Below are 12,312 nucleotides of genomic sequence, written 5' to 3'. Positions count from 1 at the left end.
TACATAGGGTTTCTGTTGGTTTAGTCTAATGTGGTTTTGCTTTAACTTATCTCACAGATCACTTGCCCAGCTGCAGCGACTAGAAGAACTTGATTTAGGAAACAATGAACTTTATCACTTGGTAAGAGAACATACCACTGAAAGTGCACATTGGTCTTGTTTTATGCATCATTTAGATTAAATAGGTTATATGATGTCCAAAATTGAAGAAAGAAAAATGTGTGGAGGGAGAGTCTTTTTGTATGCACAGATGAATTCTGGCAGTGAGCTGGTGATTCCTGTATCTGCTTAGTCTTGTTCAGTACAATATCACTTTACTCAAAAAACTGCAGCTGATCTCTAGAAAATGAGAGCACTGCACAGCTTTTTTTATGGAAGTAAAAAGGAGTGGAAGGGCACAAACTCTTGTCTGCGCTTGCATTTACAATGAATACATGGGCTTCCGTCGGGAGCTGGATGAGCTGAGCACAGATGAAAGCTCACTTATTTTCAGGGTGAGAGTAGGAATCTTTGTAAAAGGGCTGAGGCAAACTATTGAGGTTTGCAGGGTCCTACATTGTTGCAGATTGATCTACCAAAAAGATATCTTTCATGTCCCATGAAGTCTGACTCAATTAAATGTTGGATTTGCAGTTGATCAAGAGTGTGCATGCAATTTGTTAGTTAATGCCAGGTAAAGAATGGTAATTTGTTAAGCTATAGCAATTAACTTGTATGATGGAGTTCCCAAAAGCTTACAGTCACCCTTGCTACATTTAATCAAGGTACCTCTAACTAGGGCTTGCATAAGAATTGGTTTACTTATATTGTAATTGCAAGGTGGCCATTTGTTTTTTACTTAAAGCTGCTATACTACTTAACGTTATGATGTTTTATGTTGTAGCCAGAAACAATTGGTGCACTTTTCAATCTTAAAGACCTCTGGTTGGATGGAAACCAGTTAGCTGAAATACCTCAGGTAAAGATGAGCTCTACTAATACTGTTTTGAAGATGCTTTTAAAAGAAAACCTTTTCATTCATACCTAAAAGGAAGTACTTTAAAATGGAATAGATTTCTCAGTTCACTTTGCCTGGGTTTGGCTTTGGGTGTGTAAGGGATTGGCCATGATACTATATGTTGTCAGAAATTTTCTTCTAAGCATTTTGACAAAGGAATTGTTTCCTAATAGCTGCACTGTTAAATTTTTAGGATGACACACCCGCTGTTTACAGTTCTTGCCCAATGATCAGGGAGCCACTAGTTGTCTGAGCTAACCCTCACCTGTTTATCTATCTAAATTGCAGTTTTAATAGTTCTGAGTATGATTCTTTGCTTTTTGCAGTCATCTTCATCCATTGAAGCACAGTGTTAGGGAGAAGTAACAGAACCGTTGCTGTAAATAGAAATTTTGATTTATTCAGGCAAATCCCCTATCTGATATCACTCACAGGATGAGGGCCTTAGCATTTAAAGCTTACAGCACTCCAAATTTCCTTTTTTTTAAGAACTGTGATAACATGTGGGATGGGTCCTTTTCCCTTTTTTCCTTTACAGACATGTCAAAACCTGATTTTTCTTCAGTTCCTCCTGCAGTTTGCTGTTATTTCATATATTGATCAAATTGTCAACTGTGTACCTGGGAAATCAGTTACAATTTAGTGGGCTTAGTTGACTTTGTTTTTGTTGGCTTGACCTAATAATTTTTTAAGTAGAAATAATCATTTATAAAAGGTCAAGTTTGACTTTAGATGCTGTTTTTATTGAAACTGGCTGTTACTGTGTATTTTGTCTAATGGCCAAAAGATGAACTTGTAGGATAAAGGGTATGTGTATGTGTTTAATGAAAGATCCTCTTGAGAGGCAGATGTTTCAAAAGTAAAAGAACTGATCCTGTGAATTAGGATCATGGCTGTCACTGTATGAAAATTTCATATATGTAAAAGTAAAGGGCAGTTCTGCCCCAGCTGTTCTCTTCTCTGAAAGGTGAATGACTAAAGTAAGAACTATTCTCAAGCATGTATAGAGGTGTCTGTGTACATGGGAAATGGGAGGATGCTCTGATAGCTAGTAGGGGCAAAGGCATTTCTCTGTCTAATTGTTGGATTACCATTGTAAAAACCTTAAGTAGTCAATAATAATTGCAGATGATGGCAGTATAACTTGGCAGTTCAAATATGCTTGCTAGAGCAACACTCCTAATTCCTGTTTCTACATTTGTTGTAGTTGGGAGATGTGAAGATATGAAATCCCTAGATGTCATGGCACGTTGCTGTTGCAGCCAGGAGAGACTAATCCTAATTTGCCTAGGGTTAATTGGGAGGGGTAGATTTAATTATGTGCAGGTTGATAATCTGCCTTTCTGAAAAAACAACTGTGCAGTCTACTTGAGGGAAAACTCCAGATTTGGCTGCTGTTTGCCTCAGTGTGCTCAGCATCCCTTGTCTGACTACTGAAGGCAGTCTTAATAGCTAGAATAAGAAACTGTGACTAAATCACTTGGTTGGTTTAGCATATGTAAAGTGTAATTATTTACTTTTTTTTTCTGCATGTAGAGGTCATGTAGAGAACAACCAATTTAGAGGTCATATAGATAATTGTTCTACTTTGTGGAATTTCATTGCAATGGTACATTTTTCAAATTGCTTTCTTACGTGTTTGAGCATGACTTAAATTTTTTGTCTTGTATTGCAGGAAGTAGGAAACCTGAAAAACCTGCTTTGTTTGGATGTTTCTGAAAATAAATTGGAATGCCTTCCTGAAGAAATTAGTGGTCTGACTTCTTTAACAGACTTGCTTGTTTCTCAGAATTTACTTCAGGTCTTACCTGATGGCATTGGTAAGTACAAGGTGAATGCTATCACACAGAACCATTTAATCCATCATAAACTGGAAGTCACTTGCTTTCAAGTCTTTTGAAGTCTTTTTGTGCAAAAGATGAGCTTGTCTCAGGTTGTGTTTTTTTTCCTTTTACTTAGTATGAAATGCATAATTCTATTAACTTTGCATTTTTATTCTCTACATGACTACCTCATAATCCTCTTTCAGTCTTCACTTGATTCCTACCAACCAAAATAAAAATTAATGTCTTTTTGGTTTCCACTGTATCCATGTCACCATCATAAACTCCTTTAACACTGTAGAATTTTAACTTGTAATGTGCTGTGGGTCACTTGATAAGACTGACTGACAGTATCACCATAGAAATACAGAATTTTTAGTGGGGATGTGTATTTCTCTTCAGTTGGACAATGTGATTAATCCTATACTGAACCCAGTGGATGACTGGTTGCACTTCAGCCCATTACTCCTTACCCTTGAATATTCAAACTACAATCTTTCTGTGTCTGACCCCTTAGAATAGGTTCAGTAACTGAAGAATATTTTCTGAAGCACTACCAGTGCCTTTTTTAAGGTACATGTTTTTACCCATGCAGTAGTTGTGACAAGTAGTCAGCAAAGCATTTTTTCTCTGCTGCTCATGAGCTGTTTTTCTGGAAAGTGTCACATTACAAGAGTGTACTTTCTTGAGAAGACTTTTTTTTTTTCTTTCAAAATAAAGCTGTAGGATAAGGAGGACTTGTGAATGTGGTTTAACTACATCTAACATGTGGAAAAGAATGGACAGACCTTCCCCCTTCCCCTGTATGCTATATGAGAAAAGATAAATGCTTCTCTAGAAGTTCAGCTTGGGGAGGTGGGGTGAGTACTGTGGGTCCTACAGCTGGCTAATGTGTGTTTGATAGAGAGTTACAGCAGCCCGCTGTGATGACCTGAGCTGGCCAGCACAGTTGTTGTACATCAGAAATGGAGCTGTACCTTCTTAAATGCAACAGCCCATCAAGTCTGCTAGATAGAGCTTGTTGGCAGAAGTGAACCTTGCTGGTCTAATGTGAAAGCTCCTGGGAGTTGCTCAGCTGATCACTGAATTGGTGGTTGGATTGGTAGATCTGTAGAGCCCTTGAAGCAGGGCTCTCGTCAGCACCAGTGGGTCATGCCATGTCTCACCAAGCCTCTAAAGCCCTAATGGAGCTGGCTCCAGCACCCCGGGCATCACCTCCTAGTGAGGAAGCTGCTTCTGATGTCCAGCTGGGATCTTCCATGCTTCAATTTACAGCCATTGCTGTCTTACCTGCCACTACAGGGAAGAGTTTTCCTCTGTCATCTCTGTAACTGCCCTTCAAGTAGCTGTGGGATATGTAGTTCCTAGATATCTCCTCGGCTGCCTCTTGGTGGGAGTCAACAAAGCCAGCTCCCTCAGCCTCAGCTCACATGTGCCCTGGCCATCTTGATAGCTTTCTACTGGACCCTCATCATTTGAACACGGGGAAGACAGGACATGACGTGAATCTGAGAATGATTTTACAGGCGTGGTTTCACTATTTGCAAGTAGATGGGATATAGCAACTTCTATTGATCTGCTGACTTTAATTCTCCTAAAGTAGTCCAGCTAGTGTTTATTTCTGGTGAGAGCTCACTGCTAGTTATGTTCAAGCTGGTGCCCTCAATAGTCTCCAGGTCCCTTCCAGCAGAACTCCTGTACAGCCCTCATTTCCCAGGTGGTGCTGGTGCACAGGTTTATTCTGCCTGGTTGCAGAGCTCTGCACTTCTCTGTGCTAAACCTTGAGTTTCTCTTTAGGTTTTTATCTTTCTGCATATCAGATGTCTCTTCACGATTTAGCATCAGCAGCGAATTTGATATGCCAGCCTATTACAGCTGTTTTGGACTATGTAGGGATGGCAGAGAGGTGTCAGAAGCTAGTGATATCTCCTGAATTCTCTGTCTTGGGCTCTCCCCATTCTGTTGCAAAGAAGAACAAGGTGAGCTTTCTGTGCTGAAATGGTGTTTTGTTCTTCATGGGAAGACCACGTTCAAAGAAGTTTGATTTCTAGTCTAAAGAATAAAATTGGGTTTCATGTCTGACTAACTGGGTTCTATATGAGGACAAGGAGACCTTAATCCAGTTTGGGTTTGGGCTGTCACTTCACTGCAAGCCATTCTCACTGTAGCTGAGTTAGGTGTAGGTGATCTTCTTCACACTTTTTTATTAATAGATGTTGTATAATGGAGGAAAAAACTGATAATTTTCACGTGTTTATAGGCCTTTGGGTAGACACATCCTTGATATTTACATGGAATATGTTCAGATTGCAAATTTATTGCAATTTTCTTAGGCTTAAATGTTGGATATGGATATTTATATTGAATATGAACTCAGTGATGTTAAAACTTCCCAACATAGTGCAAGCACCAAGTGAAGCAGTGCTTGAGTTCTTTTTTTTTTACCTGAAAAAATTCATTGTTTTAGAGGATTTCTAGAAATTTTGCAGCAGTAAAATTTAATGTAATTAAAGCAGGTATTGGAGGATACTAAACTAAAAACACACATTTTTCTTTCTGTCCAGGAAAATTGCGAAGGCTCTCCATTTTAAAGGTTGATCAGAACAAACTGATTCAACTAACAGATTCAATTGGAGACTGTGAAAGCCTTACTGAACTAGTTCTCACAGAAAACCAGCTGCAGGTAAACATGGTCATGGCTACTCAAATGGTGGGTGGTAATAAGACCTGCTCTTAGGTGCTGAATCACTTAGCTCATTAGATTACTCACCCTTGCTCCTGCTAACTAGCAAGTTTTCTTTAAATGCATCTTATTTCTTACCTGTTCAATGAATGCTGGAGATCAAGTTGTGTGTAGTAACAATATGCCCTTCAAATGCTTCAGCAATTACATATTCATTCTTGAATCTTTCATGACCAGTAAGGGAATTGGAGCATGTGGAGTGCAGGTATCACTTACTTTGTTGTGTTTTTAATGCGGGGTTTGTGCTGTATTGTGTTATTGCCAATTTTTCCTGTGCATTATCTGGATCAGACTTGCCGGAACTGAATAGGAGCCCTGAGTGCTGCAGAGCTTCTGTTGTATTGCTCCTTGCTCTGCTGCTGTACTCTAGCCAGATATTAGATACGATATGTGGTCAGTTAAAATAAATAAGAATTCCTTCTGTTAGGTGTTTCCTTCCATTATTTCGGAACTGTCTTCACATGACACTGACACTTGGAGAGTAGATGTCTCCATAAAGATCTAGGATTGAGCATTTCTTAAGTTCAGTTGGTATGATTGAGTTAGGGTCATAAGTCTGATGGAAAGATGCTTCTCCAGAAGTCAATTCATAGCACCTAAGTTAGGAGATTGCTTCTCAATTAACTTGGAAAACCTGAAGTTCAATGATATGGGCATTCTGCATACGTGCATTCTGTACACAGCTCTTGTGTGACTATTGTCTTAGTGCAGAGATATTTCATGAGTGAATTTGTATTAGAAACTGACATTCCTAGATATTTGTTCTGCAATATAAACCTTTAGATCTTCTTTGGAAGGTCTGGCAGTAATGAGGACTAAGACACTTCAATTTTGAAAGTGGATCAGGATATTACTTAATTTTTAAAGTGAGAGAAGTTTTGTTCTGACTGTGTATTTACGAATTCTGTTTGCATTTTATTTTGTTTGTGTTGGCACAGTCATTGCCGAAGAGCATTGGAAAACTAAAGAAGCTGAACAATTTGAATGCTGATAGAAACAAATTAACATCCTTGCCCAAAGAGGTAAGTTTTGTGCAGATGTGATAGTACAAGCAGAAAACTCTTGGTTTCAAATACCTACAAGAAGTAGCAGGCAGCTTTGGTGCACTGGGGATTCTTTCCAAACTGATCATAACCAGGAACTTGTCCATTAGATCCGAACAGCAGCTCTGGTGATTTGGTGGCTTGGAAGTGCAAAATGTCTTTGCAGTTGAACAGGAAGGCTTGGATCTAATTAGCTTGTAACTGGCAATTCCCAGTGTGGGTGTCAGGTCCAGCACTATTTGAACACTCGGACTTCTGGTAGGTGAAATGCATTTAAACACCAATATGCCTCTTCTACATGTAGTATAAAAGTACTGTCAGCCTCTTCCTCACCTCACTCTAGGGAGCAATAGCAAAGGGAAAGTTTCGTATTCTGAAAAGTGGCTCAGAGACTGTCTTGACAGTCTTATTGAAGGTCTCTGGACTGCTTTTGCCCTTAACTGTGAGGACCTGATGTGACCAATATACCTCAAATCTTACAGCTATGATCACTGGGACTTCTTGTGTATTGTAACAGCGGGTGGAATGAAATTAGGCTAGAGTTTCTGTTGTGAAACTAAGTGTAACGAAAGCCTTAGAAGTTTAGTTCAGTTGTAAATTCTGGAAAGAGGCCAGGGAAAGCAGCATCCTGTGATTGGAGCATGGGGCTGTGAGTTGGTTCGGTTTGCACTACTGTTTCTCCGTAATCTTTGTCCAAGTAATTCTCCCTCTTAATTTTCTTATCTATCTGTAACATATAGCTCTGAGTTTGAAGCTTTTCTTCACCACTTTCAGTTACTTCAGGAGCAGGAGGGATGTGTACTCAGGTGGCAACCAATGGACAGAAATTGAGAGGAGTATCAGCTCTGGCTCTCTTCCTTATGGAGCTCGGACAGCTCAAGGAGGTGGTATGAGAGAAGCAAAGTGGCAGGCAACTCGCAGATGGAAGAGAGGGGTCAAGCAGGGACAGAGGATGCTGCTGTGGCACTGGCAGTAACAATTCCAGTGTCCTGGGTCTGAGCTGCCACAGGCCAGTCACCTAATGGGGAGGGAAGAGAAGGTGTGAGTACTGCAGTTTCTCTAGCAGGACAGTGTCTTCTCTGCAGAGGTGCTGCTGGTTCTGAACAGAAAACTGCAGAGGGTGTACCCAGACAGGTTCCATGAATGCTGGCAAGAGGCAAGACCCTGGGAAAACTGTGTTTCTGGGTTGGTATGTGATAACAATTTTAATCTTATGCTCTTTCAGCAGAAAACTTTCCATGTCTGTACAAAGAACTTTAAGTTAATACATTACACAGGTGTCCTAAAATATCTTAACTTGAGATTTGTACAATTTTATGTCTACTCTGCCTTTAAGCAGAATTGCTCTGAGTTCGTTATAGCATGTGAGGTTTTACTGGTACACTTTATTTCCAGATTATCCATTAATAGCTTATGTAATGTATAAGCACTTTTCTTAGTGCTTATACATGAAGTACATGATATTGGAGACAGTGTATGAGGGCAAGCAGTGTGGCTTGGACAGAGCAGGGACAGGAGCAGATGAAAGGAGAAGGCTTGGCTTCAGAAGCAGGTAAAGCAGGATGAATATGGAACAGGTCTACGGGGAATAATGGAGCTGAGAGCTCAGTGCAGAACAATAAAGGGATTAATGCTGAGCGAGATGCTGGAGACATGGAACCAGCAGTGGGTTTCAGAGGTGGAAAATGTTGCTCGGTTGGTGAAGGAGTTGGGGATATCCAAGGGTGAAGAATGAGAGTGTGTGAAGAGAACATTAGTGCACATGAGAGGGACAGAGGGGGACAACTGGACAGCAGTGGGAAGAAGTCAGGGATGAGCCTGTGTTTGGAGAAGGCAGATAATGAGGAAATGGAAGGTAGTATCTGGAATGAGGTGAGCTGGGGAGTTGATGGAGTCCAGGAAATTAAAATGGGAGAGGGTGGTTCCCAGGAAGCTTGGCAGAGAAACAGAGGAAGCAGAGTTCCTTGACTCCCTATCCACTTCTTTGAAATAGAATTTTTATTTTTCCTTTAAAGGTACCCACACCAATATGTCTGACTCATTAGAGCAAATACTGAAATTAATGTAATGTAAGATTTTATGTTTTGCTCTGTGGATTTTTAATTTTTTATTTTTAAAGGAAGTCAGTCCTTCTCTAACTGGAGGGTCATGTCCACCCTCTAGATCAGTGCATTGGAATTCCAAGCTGGTAATGTGACAAATAGAAAGCATAAACCACCGATGCAATAGGTTGTCTCAAAAATACTGTTAATATGCATGTATTGCAGAACCTGCCGTCTAGCTAACGAGGCTTTTCAGTTTCAGTTTTTCAAGTTTCAGTTTGAATTCCGTGGGCTTAGGCTGTGCAGTAAAATGCTTTTCCCTCTTTAGATTGCCTTCTAACAATGCTGAAATGCTAGTTTCAAAAACAGAGGAATCTACTGCTCTCTGCTCATGTTTTCGTCTGTTCCCGGAACTGCATTTTCTTTGTATAGTGTTCTTCTTAACCAATAGCATTTTGCTTTAAACTAAACATGAACATTTCTGTAATGCAATTTTTCTGGTTAAAATTCAGAGGAATTCAGTGAAGAGATATGTTTCATAGCTCTAAAAGAAAAATGTTCTGTGTAAACTGAGTGCACAGGTATAACCAGTACTGTTTGCTGTTACGCAAAGCATCCACAGGAGCAGCTTCAGGTGTGCTGATAATGGCAGAGATCCCAATTCTCAGTTTTCCTTTGGATGGCAGGGAGGAACAATTTGGTGTCTTGGGTGAAGTGTTCGATTTCCATTTTCCTTCTCATCATTACTGACTTGGAAAAAAAGTAATATAAAATGCATTGGTAGAACACTTAAAGAAAACTGAAAAATGTGTCACCCTTTTTCTGTCTGTTGGAAGGCTCTACTTGACAGTGAGAGAATCATACTATCTTTTCCATTTATTTTCGTCCTAAACCAACTAATTAATACTTAAAGCCAGGCACAAGCTTCTGACAGTAGTCATTTTCAATACCCATGCCTGCTGTGTGTTGCTTAATACGTCTCCTGAGAGACAGTATGGTGAGGACTGAGGTCTTGGACTTTTGCACGTCAGTCTGTGTTAGTACTTGTACACTGGTTCCCCCTTCACAGAAGCAGAGTCAGATGCAGAAGTAGAGTGTGCACCACAGATATTTTTGTTAATTTATCTTCCCCTCTTTTCCTTTTGCTGTTTTCCTTACCTCTTTCATTCTTCCCCTGCCTTACAGAGTGCTAGAACAGCTGTGCATTTGTGGTCTTCATCCTTATAAGTATGACAGGCCATTACTGGTTTCTGTTGGAGAGGGACAAAGACACAGAGTCTGGTAACATGCATGTAAAAAAAAAAAATGGAAAAAATGGGAGAAGAGCACATGTAACCAATACGGTATCTGCTTGCTGGTATCTCTGTCCTTTTATTCAGAATTATTCCTGTAGCAAAGAGAGCTTTTATACATAGAATGGCAGAAAGTATGTGCCTGCTCTAATGTGCCCTGGTGAGATAATCTCTGAGTTCCAGCTTTTCTGAGGCAGTGTAGGGGCTTTTTTTGTAGTTTTGGGGGAAGGGGGTCGGGGGGAATGTTGGTTTGATTTTGTTTTGTTAGCAGTTTAAGAGAATTGGATTTGGGGTCAAATCTGTTAAGCCATTACATTGCCAGATTGTTTCAAGGCATGTTTGTAAAACCATTCTCTATCTTTTGGTGTAAGATTTCTGACTTGGGATTATTGAGGAGTTTTTATGCAAATATACCTTCAAAGTTTCCTGGTTCAGAGGTTCTTCTGTATTGTGTGCCAATAAAGGTAAAATGTGGAACAGCTGAATGCATGACCAAGACTTGAGTCACTGACAGATTTCATCTTCATTATCTCATCTTGCAGCTTGATCCCTCTCTTACTGAACCAAGTGGTGAAACAAACTTCAGCAAGAACTGAGAATGTCTAAACCTGTTCATAGTTAGAAATGTTTTCCCCCTTAAACTTGAAAGACCTGCTTGGTGACTCTCAGGCATTGAAATCTCACCTTGGCACAGGAGCGCTGGTGAAACTGGTGTGTTGATTTTGGCACTTGCATAAATAACCTCCTTGGAATGTTTTCCAGCTTTTGTTAATGAGTCTTTACAACCTGCAGAGATCTTGTAATGTGTCCTTCCTGGCTCTGAGGTATATTGTGAGAATTATTATTCCAGTAGGTAAAACTGCAGGTTTTTTTTGGCAGTAACTGTCTTTTAAGTTTGTTTTTCAAATAAGTGGGACTGCTTTGTTGTTTCTGGTTTTAACTTCTGATGTCCTGTCCCTTCCCTCATTTGTGTAAAAGTATGCGTTTGTGCGTCTCAGAGGGAAAAAAGGCACTGAGGAAAAATGCAGGAAAACTTGTCTTGAGACAGAGGGTGGAGCAGCTCCCTTGCTATGCTCCTCCTCCTCTACTATTCACCAGTGGTGCAGGGGGTGTTGAAGTGAGTTTGCTGAAGATTTTCCTAGCCAATTTAAAGTTATTAATAACTGAATAATAGTTAATAATAGTGAATTGGGTGGTTTCTTCCTCCTCTAAATGTATTCTATGCTTTCAGTTAAAGAAGTAGTATACCTTATGTAGAGCCAAGGAAAATTCTGACCTTGTTTACTTTGAACCCAAACAAAATTTTGGATATGACACTCTGGAAAAGGTTTTATAACACAAGAGGAACTGTGTTTAAATTGCCAATATGTTTATCAGGCTTGTATAAACCTAGTGAGAGTTCTTGACGCTGACAGCTGTTTTGAGAGTTGAATAAAAGAGATGTGTCATTGGACTTTAACTAGTCACATGCTGAAGAATAATCATTATAGTATTTGTCATAATATCGTAATTTTTTTTCATTGCTTATACCTGTGTGAAAGATGCTAACTGGTAAAGGACAGGATAATTGATTCATAGCTTTTGAGTAGTTAACAACTGCTGGTATATACTTAAGAGTCAACAGAAACAAAAGCAGAGAAGTGATGTGTTAAGACTTGCAGTTCTAGAGGACTGTCTAAGATGGACTAGTAGCAGGTATATGAATGTCAAAAAAGCAGGAGGCTGAAGTGCTGAATGCTTCCCATGATCAGAACATAGTGGGGAGCTTTAGTAGCCAAGCTGACATACTGCCTATGTACATCCAAACCTTACTGCTTCTCCAGAACAGGGAAGCTGTTAGAAAGATGAGCCTCAGACTGAGATAGAAGGAAAGAGCAAAAAGGTCCTCCATAGGTATAGTTTTGTGTGGAACCCAGAGGGGTCCTAGTGATGCTCATCCTCTCAAGCAAGTCCATCTGAATTGCAAATATGCAGTTTTATTCTGACTTCATAGTATCAGTGATCTTGAAATTAGCACTTCGTAGTAATGACCATTTTCTGCCTGACTGATGTGTGGGTTTTGGTTTTGGTTTTTATCTAGGCTTACTGTTCTTTGGAGTTGGTGTGATGTGACAAGGGAATAACCCTTAAATTAAAGTTGCTAAAATGAACTAAATCTCAGGAGTATGACTTAGACATGCACAACTCATTTGAGATCTTTTCCTGATGTCTTGCTCACTGCAGAAGAATGTGAGGACTTCTTTAAGCCTCCAGTCCTTGGAACAGTTACTCATGTGCCTAGAACTAAGCACATGCTTGTCCCCATTAATTGAAGTCTGTGCTTGAAATGAATTGTGTGCTTAAGTGTTACATGGGCTTGTGGCCTCAACTGT

At 39.9% G+C, this 12,312-nt stretch overlaps 1 protein-coding gene across 1 annotated transcript in view; it reads left to right on the top strand.

Moving 5' to 3' along the window:
• LRRC1 (leucine rich repeat containing 1) overlaps window positions 1-12,312 on the top strand; it is a 66,274-nt gene that overhangs the window by 45,200 nt on the left and 8,762 nt on the right. Inside the window, exons 7-11 of the mRNA XM_018077804.2 lie at window positions 58-121; window positions 884-958; window positions 2,673-2,817; window positions 5,385-5,503; window positions 6,502-6,585. Of these exons, the coding sequence (XP_017933293.2) occupies window positions 58-121; window positions 884-958; window positions 2,673-2,817; window positions 5,385-5,503; window positions 6,502-6,585 (487 nt within the window). The remainder of the gene's footprint in view (window positions 1-57; window positions 122-883; window positions 959-2,672; window positions 2,818-5,384; window positions 5,504-6,501; window positions 6,586-12,312) is intronic.

Source organism: Manacus vitellinus, unplaced genomic scaffold (assembly GCF_001715985.3).
Source record: "Manacus vitellinus isolate BGI_N305 unplaced genomic scaffold, ASM171598v3 scaffold_4_pilon, whole genome shotgun sequence".
Classification (NCBI taxonomy): domain Eukaryota; kingdom Metazoa; phylum Chordata; class Aves; order Passeriformes; family Pipridae; genus Manacus; species Manacus vitellinus.
The sequence above is the reverse complement of the archived record's forward strand: the minus strand, read 5'-3'. Positions and strand labels throughout refer to the sequence as shown.